Below are 25897 nucleotides of genomic sequence, written 5' to 3' on the forward strand. Positions count from 1 at the left end.
GAGCAGCTCAAGAAACCTTCGGCCTGCTGATACCAAGTAGAAGTTGTTAATAACTAATTCTGATGTATACTTTGTGAAGAAAAGTAGAATACATTGAAAGGTTTCAGCAAGAGAGCATAGTTTTCAAGGCGTCTAGGTGATTCTAGGTGACATTGGGGTGCTAGTCGCCTAGTTGCCTAGGTATCGCCTAGGTGATAAAAGTCTTATAATATAAAAAACTGACTTTAGGCTAGTTTCCTAGTTTTATATACCATTCAACATGTATGTTAATTAAAAAAATAGCAATTCTCTTTATTAAGAACATTAAATTTCCTCTAAAAATGTGGCAAATCATCACATCTAAAACATAAAAATCTTTTACATGTATTAATTTCATTATTTTCAAAAATAATACTACTATAATAAGTATTTAATAGAGCAAGTTCGTATTAATTAACAGCTAAAGAAGGCTATTAACTTTATATGATAAATATTCAAGATAGAAAGTAAAAAAGAAAAAAGACAAGGATGGAGTTTTTGTTCTATTTAATTAGAGAGAGAGAATAGAAAAAAAGAATTTTATTATTCTATTCTTTCTTCCTTTTTTTTTTTCTTTCTTTCCTTCTTTCTTTCTTTCTTTTTCTCTCCTCGAAACCCTTTGATCTTTTAAATTTCAATAGTAAAACATTAAAACAAAGTATAATTGATATACATAGCATATAATAAAATGTATTAACACATACATTAATAAGATACATCAATATAAATGACATTATAAAAGGTGCCCGCCTTGTCATTTTTGTTGCCTAGGCGGGTGCTTAGTCGCCTAGGCAGGCACCTAGTCGCCTAGAAGGGCACCTAGTTGCTAAAAGTATGCAAGAAAGAAAGAGAGAAGAAGAAGAAAAGAGAGTGTGATGAAAGCCATGATTGAATAGATTTGGCCGCCAACCTCTCTTTGATTTATATATTTAAAATTAAAGAATGAAAGATTACAAGAATGCCCTTAGTAGGGCGGCTACTTTAAGTAGCTGAACAGTCACAATGTAAATAACATAAACTAATGGGCCCAATGCCCAATAGCTTCCTAACTTAACAACTTAAAAATAAAAATAAAAGACTAGGCCCAATAACTTAATCGACCCAATTCAACACTCTCCACCAACTTCCTATGTGTTTTTGCATCCTTTGTACAACCCCAAACAACAATCTCCATCAAATCTTTCTCTCCACACTTCCCTTTGCAGTATCCATCCACAAGTGGTGCTAACTAATATGTGGCTGCATAGAGTTCACTAACCAACCCACTACTATGTAGTTTTTTTGCATCCTCCAGTTTCTTCTTGCTCTAGGTAATGTACCCCCATTTCCCTCTACTACACATGTATTTTAATTGACTGAGACCGAGTTAAATAATTGGTTCCGTCCAACTTCATAGTGGTCACTGCCCTTAATAGTCTCTACAGGCCCCTCATGTCCAAACCCGAAATCTGTAGGATATTTGGCTTCTCCTCAACTTTGATCCATTCGGTGAACGGATGCAAACAATCAAAATAAGGTTTTACTAGGAGGCTATATTTTCTATTTCAAGCAAAGAACTGCTCTTCAATCACCCAAAACTAGAGTTTTACAGGATCCAACAGGACGAGAGAAGGGGAGGAAGTTCAACTGCTCCTACTAGAGGTTTTAGAACTCTATCCAACACAAACCTCCCTTAATAAAAATCAAAGAACTCTCCTTTGATCCCCAAACACCAGCTTCAGGAAAAAACTCCAAGAACTTGCCTTGGGCTTCAACTAAGGATGAAAATCTCCACAAAACCTCTCCAAAAACCCTCATAACCAGGCTACATAAGCTACTAATTGATCAGCTAATCAGTTCTCCATACACACTGCATATGGGCTAAGAAAGGAGAAAGATGTTGAAGATGAGAACCCGCTTTGATACCAAGTTGTGAAACACACTTGCAATAATCTAAAATAAATAATAGAAAAACAGAAGAGAAGAAGAAGATGGAAGAAAGAAAAGTAAAGGAGGAAGAAGATGGAAGAAAGAAAAGTAAAGGAGGAAGAAGATGGAAGAAAGGGAAGAATAAGAGAGTTCTAAACCTCTCTTCAGCCCCCAATTATTTCTTTTATTCTTTTGTTGTAAAAAATAAAGACAATTACATGAGTGCCCTTAGTAGAGTGTCCATCATTGAAGACAACAATAAAAGAATAAAAAGGCTCATAACTAAGGCCCACTACCTACTAACGCAAGTCATAAACATAATTTAGAGAAAAATAAAGAAATTAAGGCCCATTTAGCCTATTCTCACTACAAACTTTACCCAAGACAAGACAATACTACAAGAGTATATTAGCTCTATCAAGAGTGCTTTAGTTTGTAGTAGGGAAATCAAACACTTGAAGAGTATTATGCCTATATGAGAGATTTATGAATGAACTCTGTTAGAATTATTAGAAATAGTTAATAGGGACAGTATTGTCTTTTTCATATTATTCATTCTCTCTTATATCTGCTGGAACTTTCCTAAGGGTATTGTAGTTGTTTCAGCCTTAGCAGAATGCTAATACAACCTGGGTTGACAGTAAGGAGAAGTGAACAAATTTTTCCTTTCTAGTCTTCCCTCTTTTTCTTCTATCATTTTCTTCTCCTTTTCTTACTTTATTAAAGTTGGAACATGGCATTAGAGCCTTGAGGTCAACTATACTGTTTGCGTCTCAACTTTTTGTGCCCTAGGAATAGAGAATATTCTCTATTCTTTGTTGGAAAGGAAAAGGACTTAAGAGGACTGATCACCCACTTAGGAAAGAGGATTTAATGCCTCAAATTGTAGTGTTTTGTGAATTGATGGTGTTTTTTTAAAAGCCCTCTATTTAGTAGTTCAAAGAGGGCAGCTTTGTAATGTTTCGAGTTGTGAGGTAGGTGCCCCTCAATGTGTGGTAATTTTGTAGTGATTTGTGTTGTGTTGACACCTTGTGGTAAGTATGCAATCTTTCCCAAGTGTTTTTAAAGTAGAGGGATGATGATTCTTGGTGTTTTTCGTAAAGAAAATTGTGTGTTATAATAGCATACCAGCTGTTTGACAGTTTGCCTAGGTGACAAATCAGTGATCTCCTCTCACTCATGGCTTCATCAAATGGTAGCACTAAACCTACAGTAGTTGTGCAATCAAATTTCATGACTTCTCAATTAATTATGGTGAAACTCGATGGTATTATATCCCATGGGCCAAGTTGGTTGAGGTATCTCTCATTGCAAGAGGTAAGTTGAAGTACATCAAGGAGGGTCCATTGAAAAGTGAAACAAAAGGGTACAATGAATGGGTACAAGAGAATGCCCGAATTATGACATCACTTTGGAATAGTATGAAGAATCACATTAGTGTAAACCTTATGTTTCTAGACATGGCCAAGGAGATTTAGGACCATACCAAGTAATTGTACTCTGGACAAGACAATGTCACAAGAATTTACTAGTTGTACTGAGACTATTTTTCTCTTCAACAAAGGGATAAAGGTGTTGAAGAATACTATGCTTCTCTAAAAAGCTTAAGGAATGAGCTCAATGATTATCAACCCTTATCTACTGATTTGAAGACTCAACAAGAACAATGAAAACATCTAGATGTAGCAAGATTTTTATCTGGGTTGATGTCTGAATTTGAACCAATGTGGGCCCAAATCTTAGGAAATAGTGATCTTTCATCCTTGTTTGAGGTTTTCTCTCGCATAAAGAGAGCCTCAAATCCACATAATGATCATCTCCCACCTTTAGAGAGATCAACCATGGTGGTTTCTAGAGGAGGTTTTCCTAGTAGACATATGCATGGTAGAGGTGGAGGAAACGTGAGGGTTTTTGGCTGTGGGCCCAGAGGTGCACGAGGTGGTAGAGAGTTTGGTGGTGCAAGGGGTGGTGGTGGTCGTAGTGGTAGTAGTTGTGTTTCAGCCTGTAAGTGCTCACATTGTGGACGAGAATGTCACACAATCAACTTTTGTTATGATCTTCATGGCCCTCCATCTTCTTGGGCTAACCAAGCAATGGTGGAAGGTGATTTTGGGAGTCTTAGTGTGGCTGAAAATGCTCATACTTCCAATGTTGGTAAGGATAAAGATACAATCTCTATCTCACGTGAGGAGTATGAAAAGTTTCGCCAGTCTGCCTTTTCTAGTTCTGCCACTGCTATACTTGTGAAGTCAGGTACTGTTTGTCTTGTTTCTAGTTCTTCACCTTCACCTTGGGTAATTGATTATGGAGCTTCAGACCACATGACTGGCTCCTCAGATATGTTTGTATCCTTGCCACCACCTTTTACTTCTCAAACCATGACCTTGGCTGATGGTTTTTCTTCTTTTATTACTAGTACCGGTAATGTGTTTCTTGGTTCTGACCTTAGTTTACGTTAAATTTTTTATGTTCCTAAGTTTCCCTTTAGTCTCTTGTCTGTAAGCAAGTTTACTCGAACCCGTCATTGTTTAGCAACATTTTATCCTTCAAATTGTGTCTTTTAGGATCTCAAAATGGGGAAGACGATTGGTGGTGGTCATGAAGTTGGAGGACTGTACTACTTGGATGACCATGGTCCTTAGAAGGTTCTTCATTCCCCTCTTACACCACATCAATGGTATTGTCGTCTTGACCATCCTTTTCTGCTTGTTTTGAAAAAGCAAGTCCCAACCTTGTAGTCTGTAACTTAGCAAAATTGTGAGTCATGTCAGTTGAGTAAAACATAATGGAGTGTCTTTTGTTCCCAGAGACGATAAGAAAGTCCCGAGTCCTTTTGCTTTAGTCCACTCTGATGTTTGGGGTCCTAGTCGTGCATCATCTTATAATGGATTTAGATATTTTGTAACATTTATTGATGACTATTCAAGAATGACATGGATTTACTTAATGGAGGATCGTTTAGAATTGTTCCCCATTTTTCTATCTTTTCATGCTAAGATAAGGAATTAGTTTGGTGTATGCATTAAAGTGTTTCGTTCAAATAATGCCAAGGAATACTTTCATAATACTTTTCAGTTTTATTTTGACTCTCATGGTATTATACATCAGTCCTCATGTTTACACACTACTTAGCAAAATGGTGTGGCTGAGAGAAAAAATCGCCATGTGATTGAAACTACTCGGGCCTTGTTGATTCAAATGTCAGTTCCTATAATCCATTGGAGTGATGCAGTTCTCACATCTTGTTTTCTCATAAACCATATGCCTTCTTTAGTCCTAGATGGCGAGTAACCTTTCTTTATCTTGTTTCCTTCCACCTCGCCTTTCTCTCTTCTTCATGTGCTTGGTTACGTTTGTTTTGTTCATCAATTGGGTTTAGACCATGATAAACTTGACTCTAGAGCTATTGGATGTGTTTTTCTTGGTTACTCTCGTACTCAAAAATGTTACAAATGCTATGATCCTATTTTATAGAAAGCTTTTGTTGCTCTGGGTGTTACCTTCTTTGAGAGTTTACCCTATATCTCTAGATGTGAACCTTCTCTTTTTATTCCTCTTCCCCCTAAATCTAGTGATGTCTTTATTCCATTGCCTACTATGGAGGAGCCTATTCGACCATTTATTTACAAAGTATACTCTAGACGTGATAGGCAATTAGAATTGTCGCCAATAATTGATCCAGCTCCAGCTTCTAACATGTCACTAGAGTCTTTGCCATTAACAGATCCACCATCCTCGGATCTTGATCTTCTTATTGCCCTTCCTAAAGGTAAGCATACTTGCATAGATCACCCTCTTTCTCGGTATGTCTCCTTTGCTCATTTGTCTCCTTCACATCAACATTTCATTTCCCTTATATCCTCTGTTTCTTTATTGTGTTCTCTACAAGAAGCCTTCTCATCTCCTAACTAGAAGAAGGCGATGGATGAAAAATTTCATGCTCTTCAGTCTAATAATACTTGGGATCTCACTTCCTTACCACCTGAGAAGCAAGCTGTTGGTTGTTGATGGGTATATACAGTTAAACACCGTCAAGATGGCATCATTGAGTGGTTTAAAGCTCAACTTGTTGCAAAGGGGCATACTCAAATCTATGGTGAGAAACTTTCTCTTCTGTGGCTAAAATAGGTTTTGTATGAGTGCTCATTTCTTTAGCTACCCACTTTGGTTGGCCCCTATTTCAGCTTAATGTCAAAATGAATTTCTCCATGGTGATCTTCAAGAGGAGGTATATATGAAGCAACCTCTTGGGTATATTGCTCAGGGGGAGTTAGAAGAGGTGTGCCAATTAAAGAAGGCTATCTATGGGCTGAAGCAATCATCGCGGGCATGGTTTGATCATTTCAATAGTGTGGTGTAAGATTTTGGCTTGAAACAATGCAATGTTGATCACTCTGTGCTTAGTAGAAACTTTTCATCTAGGAAGATCATTCTAGCAGTGTATGTTGATGATATTGTTCTCATTGGCAATAATACACATGGGATTGATGAATTGAAATAGTTCCTATAGCAACACTTTTAAACTAATAGAAACCTTGAAGTACTTTCTTGGAATTGAGGTAGCTTGAATGAAGTGGGGAATCTCTCTGTCCCAAACAAAGTATGCTTTAGATATATTGGATGAAACTGGGTTGTTAGAATCCAAGCCAGTTGAAACTCCCATGAATCCCAATGTGAAGATGACTGATAGTCAGGGGGAGCCATTAGAAGACCCTACAAGGTATGGAGACTAGTAGGCAAGTTAGTTTATCTTACCATCACTAGGCCTGACATCTCCTTTAGTGTAGGAGTTCTCGGTCAATTCATGCAGAATCCAACAACTACTCATTGGGATGGTGTTATGAGGATGCTAAAGTATCTAAAGGGTGCTCCTGGTTGAGGGCTTTTGTATAAGAAAGGAGATGCCTTTGATAGGGTACTTAGATGCAGATCGTGTAAGGTCTCCGATGGACAGGAAGTCTACAACATGTTATTGTACTTTCTTGTGCAGAAATCTTGTTACTTGGAAGAACAAGAAGCAGAACATAGTTACTAGTAGTAGCACTGAACCTGAATTCAGGGCAATGGCCCATACTACCCATGAGTCAGTCTAGTTGATGCATCTTCTTCTAGAGATGAATATCACAATCAATCAACCCATTAAATTGTTTTGTGGCAACCAAGTTGCAACATATATTGCCTCTAATCCAGTGTTTCATAAAAGGACTAAGTACATTGAAGTTGATTGCCATTTCGTGAGAGAGAAAGTGACAAGTGGAGAGTTGTTACTCCCTATGTTTAATCTGAAGACCAAGTAGTTGATATTTTTACTAAAAGTGTGGGTCGCACAAGGATGGACTATATTTGTAATAAGCTAGAACTTTATGATATATATGCTCCAGCTCGAGGGAGAGTGTTCGAATTGTCAGAAGTAGTTAATAGGGGCAATATTGTCTTTTTCATGTTAATTTTTCTCTCTGATATTTGTTGTAACATTCCTAAGGCTATTGTAGTCATTTCAGCCTTAATAGAATGCTAATACAACCTGGGTTGATAGTAAGGAGAAGTGAACAGATTTCTCCTTTCTAGTCTTCCCACTTTTCTTTTCTTTCCCTTCCCTTTCTCTTCTTATCTTCTTCTCTTTCTTTCTTCTATCCTTTTCTTCACCTTTTCTTACTTTATTAAAGTTGGAACAAGCTCAATGTCTATCATCTCTTAACTTTAGATGTCAAAATTCAGCAACAAATGGAGCAACTTGATGTAAACAGGTTCTTGGTGGGGATGAAGTCAAAGTATGAACCAATCAGAGCACAGATATTGGGTGGATCTACCCTTCCTACTCTTGAGGAAGTGTTTGCTTGTCCTTGTAGGATCTCTCTAGGACCTATAGAGAGTACCACAACTTTAATAGATTAGTGTTTGTTGTATCAAGAGGAGGTTGTGGTAGCCCCATGTTTGGTCGTGGTAGTAAAAGTCCTGGAGGTCGTGACTTAGGGGGAGGCCATGGTAGAGGAAGAGATAGCACTACTAGAAAGTGTATGCATTATGGGATGGAAGGACAGTTAATTTCTATTATGATCTACATAGCCCACTCAAGCTACTTGTTCCTTCATCGAGTCATCTTTTTTCTTTGTAGTGTGAGTCATGTTAGTATATGAACCCCCATTAGGTTTCCTTTAATCCTAGGGTTGCTAGTTGTATGTTGAGTCCTTTTGCTTTAGTCCATTCAGATGTTTGGGGTCCAATTAGAATTGAGTCCTATAATGGTTACAAGTATTTTTCCATTTTTGTTGATGCTTGTTCAAGGATGACATCGATTTATTTAATGAAGAAAATGAGTTAACTATTGATTCTTTATTTTCCAAAAATTTCTTGCTGAAATACATATGCAATTTGGTGTTCCAATAAAAGTTCCTCATTCAGATAATGGTAGAGAATACTTTCTTACTTCATTTCAACACTATTTGGAGCAACATGCCATCATTCATCAAAGTTCTTGTGCATCCATCCCCCAACAAAATGGGGTCGTTGAAAGGAAGAACCATCATTTACTTGAGACAGTTCGGTCCCTTCTTCATCATATGAATGCTCCTAAACGGTTTTGGAGTGACAATGCTTATGGCTTGTTTTCTCGTTAATTGAATGTTGTTATTCATCCTTGGTGGTCGTTCTCCCTTTTCTATTTTGTTCCCCACTTTGTTTCCATATCCTTTGATTCCCAGGTTCTTTGGGTATGTGTGCTTTGTTCATAATCTAGGTCCTAGCTTAGATAAGTTCAATGCACATTCTACTAAGTGTATCTTCTATTCTAAGACCCTGAAAGGGTATAAGTGCTATAATCCTATCACTCGGAAGTCATTTGTTTGTTCGGATGTTACATTTTTAGTGCTATTCTTCTTGGGTCTTGATGTGTCTCCCTTGTCTCCAGTGATCCCCTTCCTCTTCCAAATAATGATCCTATTGACAGGTGTTATTGTACACAGGTTTAGTACCGCAAGGGTACTGTTGTAATTTCCCCATCTTTATGTTGTACGACTAGACTAGTATAAATAATATCTACTGCACACGCCTGCATGATTCTTTGGGGCTTTCAATCCTCTCGCCTCCTCTCGCCTCTCCTCTCCTCTCTTCTCTTGCTCTTGCTCAACATGGTATCAGAGCAAGTCGTCCAGGTTTGAAGGGTGGTGTCAAGCAAAGCTGTTGTGGTCAATGTCGAGCAGATAGTCTCTTCATTTCCTAGTGTTGTATCCATCGAACTGCTAATTTGTTGTGTTCAGTTCAACCTTATGCAAGAAGATGCCTAGCTGATTTTTCATCTTCCAATGCAGAAAAAGGGTTCTAGTTGTAGAGATTTTTCATCTTCTAGCCCAGAAATTGTATCCATTGTCTGTTCGACTGTAGAGAGGCTATCATTTGAGGTTCGTAGAGGAAGTTCTGGTTTACAGAGAGGCTATCATCTGATGTTCAAAGACTTGGTGTTGTATTGATCTCATTGAGTGACTGTTCGGCTACCCCGTTGATCTCATTGACTGTTCGGCTACCAAGTCTGCCGATTAGGTGTGTGGTGTACTTCACCTTGTATTTTTTTTTTTCATTCTGTTGGGGGGTCATTTGACCTCTGTAAAATCGTAGGTCATACAGACCTGGTTATGTACTGCAACTACAGTGTTGGTTTTTTGGATTCCTACTAAATCGTAGGTCATACAAACCTGTTCAAGTACTGCAACAGCAGTGTTCAGTCTTTGCTCCCAGTGAAACTGAAGGTCATAAGGACCTGTTTTTGTAACAGCCTTGTACGGCAGCACTTCTTTGATTGCTGTTGTTTTTTTCTTAAACCTGAAATCATGGGTAGTGAAGATTCAGCCACATCTAGAGTTTCCTCAATGCTCAATGGAATGGGTGGAAGTGACCTATCATTTCCTATGGCTGTTGTCCCTCTTGATGGTTTAAATTACCTAGAGTGGTCAAGAGGGATCAAGTTATACATCACTACAAGGGAGAATATAGGCTATATTAATGGGAGAATCAAAGAACCACCCTCTGGGAGTGCTGAATATGATAGATGGAATCAGGAGAATTGCGACCTCAAATAAGGAAGAATTTCATGTGGGCTGAAACTGCAAATGAGATATGGGAACAAGCAAAATCTACGTATTTAGAATTGCGACACTATGCCAAGATTTATCAATTGCAGGCAGCATCATCTACTTGTAGACAGGGGGAGAGATGTTTATCAGTATATTACTCTGACTTGACTTCTCTCTGGAAGGAGTTGGACCATTACCAGAATGTGGATTGGAAGTGTGATGAGAATGCCAAAATGTACAAGAAACTTGTCTCCCAGCAAAGAGTGTTTGCCTTCTTACATGGTCTGAATCCTATGTATGAATCTATCAGAGTACATATTCTTAGTTCTAAGGATATCCCATCAGTTCAGGAAGTCTATGCTCTTGTACAATTTGAAGAGAGTAGAAGGAATTTGATGAACAGCCCTGGTGGGGATGTAGTTGTGTTGGCAACAAAAGGGGGTATCTCTACTAGTGTGTGATCTTCTTCCAGGAAAGGAAATCTCCAGAAAAAAATAGAAGATAAGGACAAATTGTGGTGCACTCATTGTCGGAAACCCCGACACACCAAAGATACCTGTTGGGATCTTCATGGGAAACCAAAATGGGCTCAAGATCTGACTAAAAAGCAATGTTCAAATGTGAATAAGAGGCCCGAACAGCAAGGTACAAAGAAACACCACATGACCAACATGGTTACTCAGGAGAATCAGCCCCCCATTTCTATTGTGACCCAGACACATCTCACTGGATCTGACCCGAGGGAGGATATTATGAATTCCTTCCGTGACCATTTAGAGCTCTATGGTAGAGCAATTCGTTAGATGGATGCTCCTCCCTCAACCTCTTTTGCATCTACGTCAGGTAATCCTGCCACAGCTTTCCATGTTGCTTCTCACACCCCTGACTCTCCATGGATCATTGATTCTGGAGCGTCAAAACACATGACTGGTACGTCCTCTTACTTTCAAACCTATCACCTTCTTTCTAGAAGAGACAAGGTGAGACTAGCCGATGGATCATACACTTCCATAGCTGGTCAAGGAACCCTCTCTCTTCCTCTTGGTCTTACCCTTTCTGATGTCTTTCATGTTCCAAAATTTCCCATTAATTTGTTCTCTGTTAGTAGTGTTACTAATTCCTTAAATTGCTCTGTGACCTTTTTCCCTTCTCATTGTGTGATTCAGGATCTAGCCTCGGGGAGGACGATTGGTAGGGGACGTATGGTTGATGGACTTTACATGTTGGAGAATAGGGCTGGTCTTCATGTTACAGAGTCTATGAGTCAATCCTGTAAGAGTAAAGTTTATTTATGGCATTGTCGTCTTACTCATTTGTCTTTTGAGTCTTTGAAAGTTGTATTCCCAAAACTGTGCAAGTCAATGTGTATTTTTTATTTTTCTTGTCAAACGTGTCAGTTAAGTAATCATTGTAGAACTCGTTTTCTTCAGAAAAATAGTAAATCTGAATCTCCTTTTCACATTGTTCATTCTAATGTATGGGGCCCTGTTACTTTACCATCTGATAGTGGCTACAAGTATTTCATTACCCTCATTGATGATTATTCTAGATATACTTGGGTATATTCGATGTGAACCAGGGAGGAAGTACCAAAAATCATTCAAGATTTCCAGTGGATGGTCTTCACTCAATTTTAGGCTGAAATCCAAAATTTTCAGCCAGACAATGCAAAAGAATTTTTTCATAGTGATCTCACTGAATTCTTTGCTTCGCGTGGTTCACTTCACCAGAGCTCTTGTGCCTATACACCACAACAAAATGGTGTGGCCGAACAGAAGAACCGACATCTCCTTGAAGTGGCTCGGGGTTTACTACTTCATATGAATGTCCCCAAACGTTTTTGGCTTGAAACTGTTCTTTGTTCTACTTACCTCATAAACCGTATGCCCTCTCGTTGGTTAGAGTACAAAGTCCCACATCAGCTTCTCTTTCCTAAGGCTCCCCTTCTTTTTATTCCTCCTCGTGTATTTGGTTGTCAGTGCTTTGTCCAAAATCTGTCTCCCACCTGTGGGAAATTGGATTCTCGTGCTATCCCTTGCATATTTCTTGATTACCCCTTCACTCAAAAGGGGTACCGTTGTTTTGATCATGGATGTTTCTTTCTTTGAAGATGAGCCTTTTTATCCTGTTTCTCCTCAGGGGGAGTGTAAGCATGAGGAGAAACTGGTTCAGCTCCCTTCTCTTCCTGATCCTCCGCCATTTTGTGTCTTTTCTTGTCGTCGCAAAGGCCAACCAAATTCAAGAGCTGTGGAGAATCCGAAAGCTATACCTCCAGTGCCACCAAACTCCTCGGGGGAGGATCATACTCACTTAGGTAACTTGGCTCCCAATGATGTTCCTGATTCTATTGAAAATGATTCCTCTACTGCTAATGACCTTGATCTTCCAATTGCTCACAGGAAAAGTGTTAGATTGTGCACCACTAAACATCCCATTTCCAACTTTGTTTCCTATGAGAACATTTCACCCTCATTTCGTGCTTTCCTTACCTCTATTGACAGTGTCCCTATCCCCAAGAATGTGGCAGAAGTTCTTTCAGTTCCTGAATGGACAAATGCCATGAAGGAAGAAATTAATGCCCTTCATAAAAATGGCACATGGGAACTTGTTGATCTTCTTAAGGGAAATGTTCCAGTTGGATGTAAATGGGTGTTCATTGCCAAGCATAGGGCTGATGGAACGGTGGAGAGGTATAAAGCTCGCTTAGTGGAAAAAGGGGTTTACTCAAGTGTACGGAGTTGATTATGCAGAAACTTTTGCCCCTATTGCCAAGATGAACTCCATTAAAGTTCTTTTCTCTCTTGCTACTAATCTGGATTGGGATCTACATTAGCTTGACATCAAGAATGCATTCTTGAATGGTGACCTTGAAGAGGAAGTTTACATGATTCAACCCCTTGGTTTTCTGGATCAAGAAAATGAACAGAAAGTGTGCAAGTTGAAGAAGTCTCTATACGGGTTGAAACAATCACCAAGAGCTTGGTTCAACAGATTCCATGTTGCGGTTCAGCAGAAAGGATACAAGCAATGTCAATCAGATCACACATTGTTTGTGAAAAGAGGAGAAGGTAAAATTGTTGCCTTAATTGTATATGTGGATGACATAATTGTTATTGGTGACTGGAATGATGAAATTCACAGGTTGAAGTTTTTTCTTGCCACTCAGTTTGAAGTGAAGGATCTAGGACCTGCTAGATACTTCATTGGAATTGAAGTTGCCCGATCAAAGAGAGGTATCTTCATTTCTCAAATGAAATGTCTTAGATTTACTTCAGGACACTGGAAAGATGGGGGTGAAGCCAGTTGACTCTCCCATTGACCCCAACCGTAAATTAGGTGACAGCCAAGGTGAACCTCTCAAGGATGTGAAACAGTTTCAAAAGCTTGTAAGGAGATTGTTATACCTTTCTATGACTCATCCAGACATTGCATATGCTGTTGGTGTCCTCAGTCAGTTCATGCATGCACCTAGGTCCTCTCATCTTGATGTAACAGAGAGAATCCTCCGATATTTAAAGAAGTTTCTAGGCATTGACTTGTTATTTCAAAAGCACGAGCATTTGAAAGTTGAAGTTTATACAGATGTAGATTGGGCTAGATCTTAAAATGACAAAAGGTCTACTAGTGGCTACTGCACCTTTATAGGAGGGAACCTTGTTACATGGAGGAGTAAAAAGCAAAATGTGGTGGCTAAATCCAATGCTGAAGCTGAATATCATGCTTTGGCCCACGGGGTAGCTGAAGGCATGTGGATAAAGAATCTGTTGAGTAAGTTGGGTTTCCCAATGGACAAACCTATGACTCTATTCTGTGATAACAAAACAGCTATAAGCATTGCTGCCAATCCAGTGCTACATGATAGAACAAAACACATCAAAGTTGACAAGCATTTTATCAGAGAGAAAGTCATCACAAGCGAAGTGTGTACTCCCTATGTCAGTTCTGAGAACCAACTTGCAGACATCTTTACAAAGGGGCTAAACCATTCCAAACATCATGATCTCTGTGACAAGTTGGGCATGATTGATATCTATGCTCCAACTTGAGGAGGAGTGTTGACAGGTGTTATTGTACACAGGTTTAGTACCGCAAGGGTACTGTTGCAATTTCCCCATCTTTATGTTGTACGACTAGACTAGTATAAATAATATCTATTGCACACGCCTGCAGGATTCTTTGGGGCTTTCAGTCCTCTCGTCTCTCCTCTCCTCTCTTCTCTTGCTCTTGCTCAACAGATCCCATTCCAGCTGTCCTTGTTATACTAAGCCTTCACCTACTCTAGTGCAGAATCATACTGAATGACCACCTTCTGAACTTGATTGAAGGTGAATTGTTAACATGTGTATTATATGTACTGTTCACAGACTTAGTACCCGTAGGGGTATTTTTATAATTCTATAGACATATTGTTATGTACGGCCAGAATAGTATAAATGCAAAGCTTCACTCGACTGAAGCTAAGTTTTGAGGCCTTAAGTCTGTAGCCTCTTCTTCTTCTTCTTCTTCCTCTTCCTTCTTCCTTTCTTCTCCTCCTCCTGCTCAACATGAATCTTGTTCCATTCTTCTCGTGCAAATGTATACTAATCGACAAACACCAACACCTCCATCTTCTACTTCGTCAGTTGATCCCGTAGTGGCTCCTTCCCCAATGTTGCCTCCTCCTTTTGAACTTGATCTTCCCATTACATTGTGGAAAGACAAACATAGTTGTACTTGGAATCATGTTGTTGTCCCTCATCTTTCCACTTTGCATCACTAGTTTGTTTTTCTATTGTCATTTATATCTATACCTAAGGATGTCGAGGAGGCTCTTATCTCATCAGAGTGGCGTCAAGCTATGGAAGATGAACTCTCTGCTCTTAAATAACCACATGTGGGAGCACACCAATCTTCCTGTAGGTAAGACTACCTAGGTTTCCGGGTCAGCAGTTCAACTATCTGGGTCGAACGGTTCAAGCAGAAAGAAAGAAAGAAAGAAAGAAAGGAGACAACGTTCACCGGAGTGATGACGATGGTGACAATGATGGAGATAGCTCTCTCTTTCTCTAATCTTAGATTTGAGAGATTTGAGTTCTCATTTCTCTTATCTTAGATTTAGCCTCTCTTTTTCTATCTAATCTCTCTCTCTCTCTCTCACAGATCTCAATCATCTCAGATCTGAGATCTTCTCTTAGTTCCTCCCTCATCTCTTAATCTCCTTTTTAAACCACAAACAATTGCCCGAGTCGAATGGTTTAGAAGTTTGACTGTTCGGGTCAGTGGTTCTCTGACCAATTCAACGTTTTTTTTTTCAAAAAAGCAGCCTAATCTAAAAATGGACCTGGGAACACAACCAGTTCCCAGGTCAAATGGCCCAACTGTCTGTTTGAGTTTGGTTTTTAAAACAATGATCTCATTAGCAGTTATGCATGATTGGCCATAGTTTTAGCTTGAAGTTAAAAATTCCTTCCTCCATGGTGATCTTCTTGAGGACGTTTACATGGAGAAACCACTAGGGTTTGTTGCTCAGGGGGAGGATGATAAGGTGTGTAAAAAGCTCAATAAGGCAATTTATGGGCGGAAACAATCTCCTTATGCTTGGTTTGGCAAGTTCAGTGAAGTAGTGAAAGAGTTCGAAATGAGACAAATGTCAAGTTGACCACTCAGTGTTCAACTATGATTTTGAAGCCAAGAAGATTTACTAGTGGTTTATGTAGATGATATAGTCATAATTGGCAATGATATATTGGGGATTGACAGGCTAAAGGTCATTCTACAAGATCACTTCCAGACAAGGGATCTTGGGAAGTTGAAATATTTCTTGGGTATAGAAGTTTCCAGGTCAAAGCAAGGCATAAATTTGTGCTAAAGGAAATGTGTCATTGATCTATTGGAAGAAACACGACTGTTAGGTGCAAAACTAGATAAAACACCAATGTAACCAAATGTTAAGTTCAACAGTGATGCAAGTAAAATGTTTGATGATCCTAGAAGATATAGATGGTTAGTGGGAAAGCTAAACTACTTAATTATTACTAGACCATATCTCCTTTGTTGTTAATGTAGTAAGCCAATTTATGCAAAACCCCGGATTCCCTCCCTGGGATGCAATTCTTAGAATTGTGCGGTATTTGAAGGGAGCTCCAAATCGTGTACAAGCTAGGAGGAAGTCTTGAAATAGTTGGCTATATGAATGCAGATTGGGCAGGCTTGGTGTCTGATAGAATGTCCACTACAGGTTATTGCACCTTTTTTTGAAGAAATCAAGTAGCATGGAAGAGTAAGAAACAAACTATTGTTGTGAGAAGTAGTTCTGAAGCTGAATACAGGGCCATGGAACACGCTACATGTGAGTTAGTGGTTGAAAAATCTTGTGTAGGAAGTTGGATTCTCAATGAACAAACCTATGAAATTGTACCATGACAATGAAGCTGCCTCCACATCTCATCTAATCCAGTTTTTCATGAGAGGACAAAACACATGGAGGTTGATTGCCATTTTGTAACAGAGAAAGTCCTTACTGGAGTGATAAGCATAGAGCATGTGAGTTTCTGGTGATTAGTGGGCAAACTTGTTTGCGAAAGGGTTTAGTTTAGGAAGAGTGAATTATATTTGTAACAAGCTAGGACTATATGACATATACTCTCCAACTTGAGGAGTGTTAGAGTCGATTGAGTAGGGGTAGTTCTGTATTTTCAACATATATTGAATTGTGTTTTGTCAGTTTTGTTCTATTTTAAGTTACATCTCCCATACTTAAGTAGGGGCATATTAGACATCGTAATCTGAATTGATATAATTGTGGTCAGATGGGGGAGATTTATCTTCTTCTTCTTCTTCTTTTTTTGAACTGTAGTCGACTGAACCATTTAAACAAGAAATTACAAAGAAAGAGTGCAATTGATTTGCATATTTTGAAGTTTGTTTTGAAAAAAAAACATTAAAGAGGAAAAAAATTATGGGAAATTTGAGATAAGTGGTTATATTTAAGGATGTCGCTGCTGAGATTATTAAAGAAAAAAGATTGTGGAACCCCACTTCATACAAACTGTGTTCCAAATGAAAAAATCTGCAATGTTGAACTCTTTGGAGCATGAATTTCATGCAATCTCACTAAATTTTTCAGTTTGTGATCTGAGAGCAAGTTTGAAGCCCCATGACCACAAATTGGGGCATTAATGATGGGACTCTACTCTCTAGCATTTGCTATCAATGGTGCATGGAATAGAATCTTGTTTAGAAAAAAACTGACTTTCTAAAACATCAAAAGAGTATCTATATTTTTACGGCAAAATATTGCAGAGATCAAATCCCTCACCTATTTACAGCTTTGAACTTGGTACTGCATCTGGTGCTTTGGCCTTCCTAATTAGACCTTCTTGCACCAATGAGACAACAAGCTGCATATCCACATGGACAAATTCAACTTCCAATACAAACTAGCGTGGAAAGAAAATCATATGTAACATCATCAGGTTCTTATGTATGGGTAGAATACCATTTACCTCTCCCTTCCTGTTATATATGCGGCCCAAACAGAAACCACGAGCATTATTGGCAGAAGGGCTATCAATCTATATAACAGTGGGTTTATGTCATCTTGAATAACCATGATTAAGATACAAGAAGGATAGAAAACTGCTATGCTACAGACAATAACCTTTTCTTCCTGGTACTTACCATATATAATAACCACTCATCAGCTCTGAAGAGTCTATGAAACCACATCCTGAAAGACAAAAGAAGGTACGTTCATAAACAATAGTTCTAATCAAGCACATGATAATACCAAACACCATTAATGTCCATAGGGAAAACACTAAAATCATGGACTTCAATGCTTCTAGACATAGTATGATGTTCAGAAAATGGTGCACTGGAACTCATCCATTCAAAAATGGCAGGCCTATAAGCATAAAAATAGCACCTGCCATGTTGGAACCTATATGAGTGGGCTCACTATGATATACATAACGGAATCTGACATTTCTACCCTGCCTCAAAGTGTAGACCACCTTGCTTGAACTTGCCTTTCTTCTTGGATATCCCAAATAGCTTAGGGTGGGATAATAAAAATTCACATGTTTTAGGTTCTCTAGTAATATGGGTACGAGTGACTGTTTCACCATGTTGTCTTAGGAGATAATCTATTTCTCTTGACACAACTTTGGTCACTGACAATGTCATACTGCATTAAGCATAACAATATTCTCTCATTTTAAGTGTCAATTGTAGAATATCAAGGATTTACTAATTTCCCCAAGTATCTTAATGCAAGAAGAAAAGCCAAACCAACCTTGCAGAGGCTAAAACTAAGCACAACAAACAAAAAATAAAGTGACAGGCTATCCAACTCAAAGTTACTTTTGTATTTGTTCTTAAGTTCAAATGAATAAAACTGGACAACTACCAAAACTTCTGTGATTCACAAGTCAGAAGATGTTTTAGCTCAAAAAAATAAAAGTTCTCATTATTTTGTAGAACCATGCAATCTCAGTAAGAAAACTAGTTTCTGAGGATTCTTGCTTGTGAATATTGCTGTCCAGACACAATATACTGCTTCAGGGAAATGCATGCACCTGTTACTTCCAATATCATATGTAATTAAAAATAAAAAGGATCTGGGAGACTTACGAGTGATCCAAACTAAGAGATGACATCTTCAAACCCCTTTTACGATGAGGATTCAGACTAACATTAAGAAATATAAGATCTGAAGCATATGCCACCACACATCTGCAACAGCCCAATTGAAGCAAACTCCATGCATTAGTTGTACATGACAAAATGATAGAGTAGATTTGTGCAAAGCATCACATTACTTGCATGTTTTGTCAATATTGATGGGTTATTACTTATATTTTTTGTCAATATAAATATAAATTCTTATTTAAGTTTACATTTTGAGCAGTACCCCCATTAAACTCAGCTTACTTGCCTGGTCAAGCCAAATTTATCATTCACTATTAGGGATGTCAGTGGGTCAGACCCAACAAATCCGAACTGAATTAACCCAATTATATAGGGTCTGGTTCTGTATTATGTTTCTCATTTATAATTGGGTCGGGATTGGTTTTGGTTTTACTGAACTGATAAGTCGTGAACTGACTACATATAATTATATATATAATTAAGTATGGAAGTGTATGGATAAGCTTTTGCTTTTGGACTTTCAGCTTCTGAAAGTCCAAAGAGCAAAAAGAAATGATTTTCTTACTTGGTAGAAGTTACTTTGGGAAGCCAAAGTACTCAAAGTAAAACACCATTTAGGGCCGAATCCCAGAAGTCCAAAAATATTACTTTGGCTTTCTCACAATTTAGCTTTCTATTCAATCGATTCACCGCACTTCCAAACCCTAGCCGCAAGGTGAGCTCCACACTCCACCTTCCTCTTTTTTTCTTATGCATCCATTGCTGACTGTCTGTGAGTTGTTTTTATTTTTTTTCTACAGGTCCAGCATAGATTTGGCAAACCCTAGGTATGCCATCTTAACCCAAACACGTTATACCCCCTTCTTTTATTATTGCATTTTTCTCTCCTAAAACGGGTTTGTGCGATTTTTGTATATGCATGTTCAATCCCTGATCTACAATAATTTTTTATTCTTATACAATTTTGATATATGCCAGCTCTGCATTTGTTGATTGCATTGTTCAGTGAAGTTTTATTGCTATGCATTCTGATGAGGGGTAATTTGGTCCTCCGGATGACATCACGATACATGGCTTCCAAGTGACACCTCGGCGTTGAGTAGGCTGATCACCTCGGCAGGTCGGCTGGAAGCTCTTCATGGGGCTGACCTAAAAGTACCTCAGCCCGGCCGACCTGAGGGGACCTCCGACTAAGGAGCGACCTACCTCAGGGATAGGCCGAGGTAAGGAGAGTACTATCAGTGACCTACGAGGCACGCTCGCTGACTTGTCACATAGATCCGTTGCCAGACCGAGTTCTTCAGAGTATTAATGAGTCGACCATTAGGCCGACCTACCCGCATCATGTGCATCAAAACCAATCGGTTGGACCTTAACCCTTTGTGCAGATTACGTAACCGACGTCATTACTCCCCCGACTTAACGGAAACGACTTTGCGAGAACCTGAGACCCGTTACAAGAAGGTCCCTGAGTACTCACACCCATATAAAGGCCTCATTTCTACCTGAAGAGGTATGCGTGATTAAGCTCTCGCATACTCTAATCACTTAAAGCATTCTAAAAAACCCTCACTGACTTATGCATCGGAGTTCCCATCCTAGGTAAAACAACCCAGGCACTCTAACTCTCTCCTTTTGCAAAACTATACTGCTCGGCCATCTCAGCTTGGTCACCGATTACAAGCATCTGATTAGGCGTCCGAGTCGTTTGTCATGTGAGAGCTGTCAGATCGCGCTACATCAATTGGTGTTGTCTGTGGGAAACGCTACAAGAAGCTAAGTTCTCACCCTTCGAATACCTTATACTAATATTCATGGCACCATCAAGCAACCAACCCTCCAACAACAACAATAACCAAGTCACAAGGGGCTACAAATAGCTCGGAATGATCCTAGAAGTACCCTCAGTGACCATCGGACAGATCGAAATACCCTTGACTCCATCAAGCATCCCACCCACTGTGAACCCGACCATCACACCATCTCATGTGAACGCGCCTCCTCTTGTGGTCTAGCCTGTCATGGCTCCCATTGGGGTTGACGTGTGCCAGTTCTATGACCTGGTGCAATGCGTCTGGGGAATGAGCAACCAGATGAGAGCCTGGGAGGACAAGTTCGCCACCCTAATGAGGGGCAGAAACAACCACAACAACATTCATGGCACCATCAAGCTAAGTTCTCACCCTTCGATTACCTTATACTAATATTCATGGAAGCATCAAGCAATCAACCCTCCAACAACAACAATAACCAAGTCACAGGGGGCTACAAATAGCTCGGAGTGATCCTAGAAATACCCTCGGTGACCATTGGATAGATCGAAATACCCTTGACTCCATCAAGCGTCCCAACCATCGCACCATCTCATGTGAACGCGCCTCCTCTTGTGGTCGAGCCTGCCGTGGCTCCCATTGGGGTTGACATATGCCAGTTCTATAACCTGGTGCAATGTGTCTGGGGAATGAGCAACCAGATGAGATCCTGGGAGGACAAGTTCGCCACCCTAATGAGGGGTAGAAACAACCACAACAACATCAAAACCAGCAAGTACAACATCCCTGGATACAATAGCAACAAAATGCTGGGTTGAACCATAACCCAACTCCTGCTCGGGTTCCTAGTCAAATCCCCAACCAGGTCTCTAACTAGGTTCCTGACCAGAACCTCAACCGGCCCCCGACAGAGAATCGGGTTTCCAACCAAAATCAATCAGCTCCTGGTAGAAAGCCAAGCTACTACACCTATACGAACTGAAGCCGCCGGTTCCTTTAAAGGATCCAAAAGAAGGCAACACAAACGTGCTCATCATGCCTCAAAGAAAAGCCAGATCGCTCCATCTATGAGCGTGATGGACAGGAAAGAAGAAAGTAAAGCAACCAGCCAACTGGCCACCTCTTCTGGGCAACCTATATCTCGGACCTCGCCATTGGCCCCCGAGATACTTACGGCCCCACAATCAAAGAACTTCAGGGCACCTAGCATTGAAACTTGTAGTGGAACAACAGACCCTGTGGACCATGCTGATAGTTTTCAAGCACTAATGCAGCTCCATGGGGCCAACGATGCAAGTTTGTGTACTGCCTTCCCTACATATAAAGCTGGGATCTACTTGCCTATTTGTTTATCACTCACTTTGCCACAAGCAAGAGACATTCTAAATCTACGACCTGCCTATTGAATGTCATTCAGCGACCCAATGAGACACTCCACGAGTACATCAAAAGGTTCAACTTGAAGAGTCTGCAAATCCCCAACCTTGACCCGACTGTATAACTCACCGCGGCAACAAACGGCGTCCCTCACCCCGACCTGTGCTGGGAAATCGACTTGGACCCTCCAACTTCTATGGAGAAGTTCCTTACTGAAGCTGATAAATTCATAAAGGCAAAAGAGTTGCTTGGATCATAGTCAAAATTGTTTGGAAAAAGAAGTGAGCAAAAGAAGTAGGAAGCAACAAGTTGTGGCGAAGGAGCAAGTCACCCAAAAGAAGTCGGTAACCCCGCAGCTAGCAAAGCAAGTTGCCGAGAAGGAAGATCAATTCCCCCCATCGGAGTTCAGGATCAGACCAACGGTCCTGAACCCCACCTATGTATAATAAGACCTATACCGCCCTAAATGCAAAAAGGGGCGAGATTTTAATGCAAATAAAAACATCTGAATATGTAAACTGGCCACCCAGGATGAAGGGCGACCTAGCAAACAGAAACCCAAATAAATACTGCCATTTCCACCATGACATTGAGTCACGATACTAAGAACTGTAGGAACCTTAAAGACGAGATCAAAGAACTGATCTGCTACGGGTACCTATGGCAATTCATCGAGAGAGATGAAGCAGGCCGACCTGCCGAGCAATGCAGGGCGGCAGCCCAAACCAACAAGGAGCAAGAAAGAGACCAGCAACAACCAGAGCGGCCCATCCAGGGGGTCATCAACATGATCACCGGTAGGTCACTTGTTGCAGGGTGTACTACCTTGGAGGGAAGAAACTCAGTTCGAGACCTTGAGCATGACATCGATAACCTGCCAAAACACCCTCGCCGAGAAGAGGTAATCTATTTTACCAAAGATGACACGCACGACATACAGTATCCGCACGATGATGCTCTAGTAGTAAAATTGACGATAAATGACTTTGAAGTTAAAAGAATTTTGGTCGACTTGGGGAGCTCAACCGACATCATATTCCAAGAAGCATTCGAGCGAATGGAGCTCGAAAGAAAAGCTTTATAGCTAGCAGACATACCCTTGGTTGGCTTCAACAGAGCAGTGGCTCGACCCCTTGGCCGAGTGAGGGTACTGGTTGTAGTAGGCTCGGCCCCCAACCTGGTCTGGTTTGATCACGACTTCCTATTGGTTGCCAAGGCGACCAACTCAAATCTTGCAAATGTAACGTAGCAGCATTGAAGGCCAAAGGTAAAATAGCTGTTGACGTTGACTTGGAGCCACCCTCGGAGAACATCGGTGAGGGAGCTCGTTCAGTGGAAGACACTATCATAGTGCCGGTCTTAGAAGCCGAGCCAGAGAAGACAGTACAAATAGGAGCTCACCTAACTTAACTAGTGATCTCCAATTTGGTAAGTTTTCAACTCAATAAGTTGGATGTTTTTGCTTGGTCGGTAGCAGAAATGCCCGACATAGACCCCAAATCTCAAAAATTGATGTTGACCCCATATTCAAACCAAACCGACAAAGGAAAAGGAACTTCGCCTCAAAAAGATGGAAGATAGTAGACGAGGAAGTAGGGAAGCTACTTACAACAGACTTCATCAGAGAGGTCCAATATTTGAGTTAGATTGCAAACCTAGTACTCGTGAAGAAAGCCAATGGCAAGTGGCACATGTGAGTCGACTACACAAACCTTAACAGAGCCTGCCCAAAAGATAGCTTCCCACTTCCAAGAAATAACCGCCTAGTAGATGCGACCTCAGAGTTCGAACTGTTGAGTTTCATGGATGCGTACTCTGGATACAACCAGATCTCGATGGACCCAGCCAACGATGAAAAAACAACATTTATAACTGAAATGGGCTTGTACTGTTACAAAGTCATGCCCTTTGGCCTAAAAAACACTAGGACGACCTTCCAACACCTTGTAAACAATGTTTTTTCAAATTTAATTGGCAATAAAGTGGAATGTTATGTAGATGATATGGTTGTAAAAACTAAGTTTTCTAACTCTCTAATTGTTGACCTAGACTGCGTTTTCAATGTATTAAGAAAGTACAACATGAAACTCAACCCGAACAAATGTGTCTTCGATGATACATCAGGCAAGTTCCTCGGGTACATAGTTAGTTGACGTGGCATCGAAGCCAACCCAGAAAAAATCCAAGCAATCCTAGACATGAGACCTCTCAAGTCAATAAAAGAAGTACAAAAACTAACCAACCGAATAGCCACCCTGAACCAATTTATGTATAAGTCGGCTGGCCGGTGTTTACCATTTTTTAAAGCCATAAAAAAGAACCAAGACTTTGAGTGGACCGAAGAGTGCCAGCTCGCCTTTGACAAGCTAAAAAGGTACCTAAGTTTGTCAACTTTGTTGACCAAACCCGAGCTAGGGGACGAGATTAAGCTCTTCCTCTCTGTGAGTGACGAGGTTGTCAACTCGATCCTTATTAGGGAAGTAGAAAAGGTACAACGACCAGTGTATTATGTAAGCAAGGTGCTGCATGCCGCTGAGACCAAGTACCCGGACATTGAAAAACTGGCCTTCGCTTCAGTGTTAGAAGCTCGAAAGTAAGACCTTACTTTCAAGCCCACACTATTGTGGTATTAACCGACCGATCTCTGAGGCAAATCCTCCAAAAACCAGAGGACTCAAGGAGAATTACGAAATGGGCAATCAAATTCAACGAATACAACATCTGGTTTGAGCCGCGACCAGCAATCAAGGCGCAGCTCTTGGCAGATTTCGTTGTCGAGTGTACCTTCAGCTCGCCGACCCCTGAAGTTGCCAAGCTAGTTACCACTTCACAGGTGTCAATCAGTGTGGCACCAATCCCAGCTCAGGAAGCCTTGGCCTGGGATGAGAATCCCTGGATTCTCCATGTGAACGGCTCGTCCAACCAGTATGGAAGCAAGGCTGGGCTAATTCTCTATGGACTAAGCGAGGTGAAGTTGCAATACGCCCTCCGGTTCGCATTTCGAGCTTCGAACAACGAAGCTGAATATGAGGCACTGATAACCGGGCTATCACGAGCAAAGGAAGGCGGGGCTAAGCATCTCGTAGTGTGCAGTAACTCGCAGTTAAGAGTCAACCAAGTGAATGGACAGTATGAGGATCGGGAGTCCGCTATGTCAGCCTACCTAGCCAAGGTAACGAAGCTCTTGCCAAACTTCCACTCTTGGCATATACAGCAGATTCCGAGATCAAAGAACACCAAAGCCGATGCACTCTCAAAGTTGGCTAGTGCAATCAACACTACGAGGACGGTTTATATAGAAGATCTGCCACGCCCAACAATAGAAAGGGTGGCAAGAGTTGCCCCTGTGATGACAGCAGAGCCGAGCTGGATGGATCCACTCGTTGACTCTCTGTGCCACGGGACCTACCAAAAGAGCGTAACGTGGCACAAAGGGTAGAGTGACAGGCAGCTCTCTACGTGATCGTAGGTGAGCAGCCGTACAGGAGATCATTTACGCTCCCCTACCTACACTGCTTGCACCAAGCTGAAGTAGACCAAGTATTGCGGGAGATTCACAAAGGTCTCTACGTTAGACACTTGGGGGGCATGGCGCTCACCCAAAAAGCACTACGACAAGGATATTATTGGCCTACTCTAAAAGTGGACGCCATCGAATTAGTGCAAAAATGCGACAAATGCCAGTGATGCCAATATCCTACATCAACCTGCTGCCGACTTGATGTATTTCACCAGCCCTTGGCCTTTTGCACAATGGGGAATCGACATACTAGACCCCTTCCAGCCAACAACCGGGCAGAGGAAATTCCTAGTCGTACTAGTTGATTATTTCACAAAGTGGGGAGAGGCTGAACCACTGGCAACCATTACAACTTGGAACGTGTAGAATTTTTTCTGGAGAAGCATAGTATGCAGATTCAGACTACCAAGGGTACTAATCTCAGACAACGACAAACTTGAAGACATCAAGTTTTAGAACTAGTGCGTGGAGATGCGCATACAACAAAACTTCACTTCGGTCACTCATCCTCAAGCTAACAGTCAGGCCGAGGTAACAAACAGGGCAATCTAAGGGATGTCAAATCACTTTCAGCACTAAGGCACCCAGTTGACCTCCCAACAGCT

The 25897-nt window shown here is 40.6% G+C and overlaps 1 protein-coding gene across 50 annotated transcripts in view; it reads right to left on the reverse strand.

Annotated features, from left to right (window-relative positions):
* Positions 1–25897, reverse strand: part of LOC148848656 (acyl-CoA hydrolase 2-like) — a 126560-nt gene that overhangs the window by 14795 nt on the left and 85868 nt on the right. For 31 of the 50 annotated variants that reach the window (XR_016101192.1, XR_016101186.1, XR_016101193.1 and 28 more), the window contains 4 exons: positions 18606–18707; positions 17652–17700; positions 17477–17545; positions 17290–17371 (listed from right to left, as the gene is read on the reverse strand). Coding sequence is in view for 40 of the 50 variants with exons in the window: in XM_088951740.1 (XP_088807866.1) it covers positions 17294–17371; positions 17477–17545; positions 17652–17700; positions 18606–18707 (298 nt within the window). In the remaining 10 variants the exon portion in view is untranslated. Of the gene's footprint in view, positions 1–17289; positions 17372–17469; positions 17546–17651; positions 17701–18605; positions 18708–25897 lie in introns of all 50 variants that reach the window. The other 19 variants (XR_016101187.1, XM_088951749.1, XM_088951735.1 and 16 more) reach the window with 2 other exon arrangements.

This window comes from Nelumbo lutea, chromosome 6 (assembly GCF_056320005.1).
Source record: "Nelumbo lutea isolate HS-2025 chromosome 6, American lotus-T2T, whole genome shotgun sequence".
NCBI lineage: Eukaryota > Viridiplantae > Streptophyta > Magnoliopsida > Proteales > Nelumbonaceae > Nelumbo > Nelumbo lutea.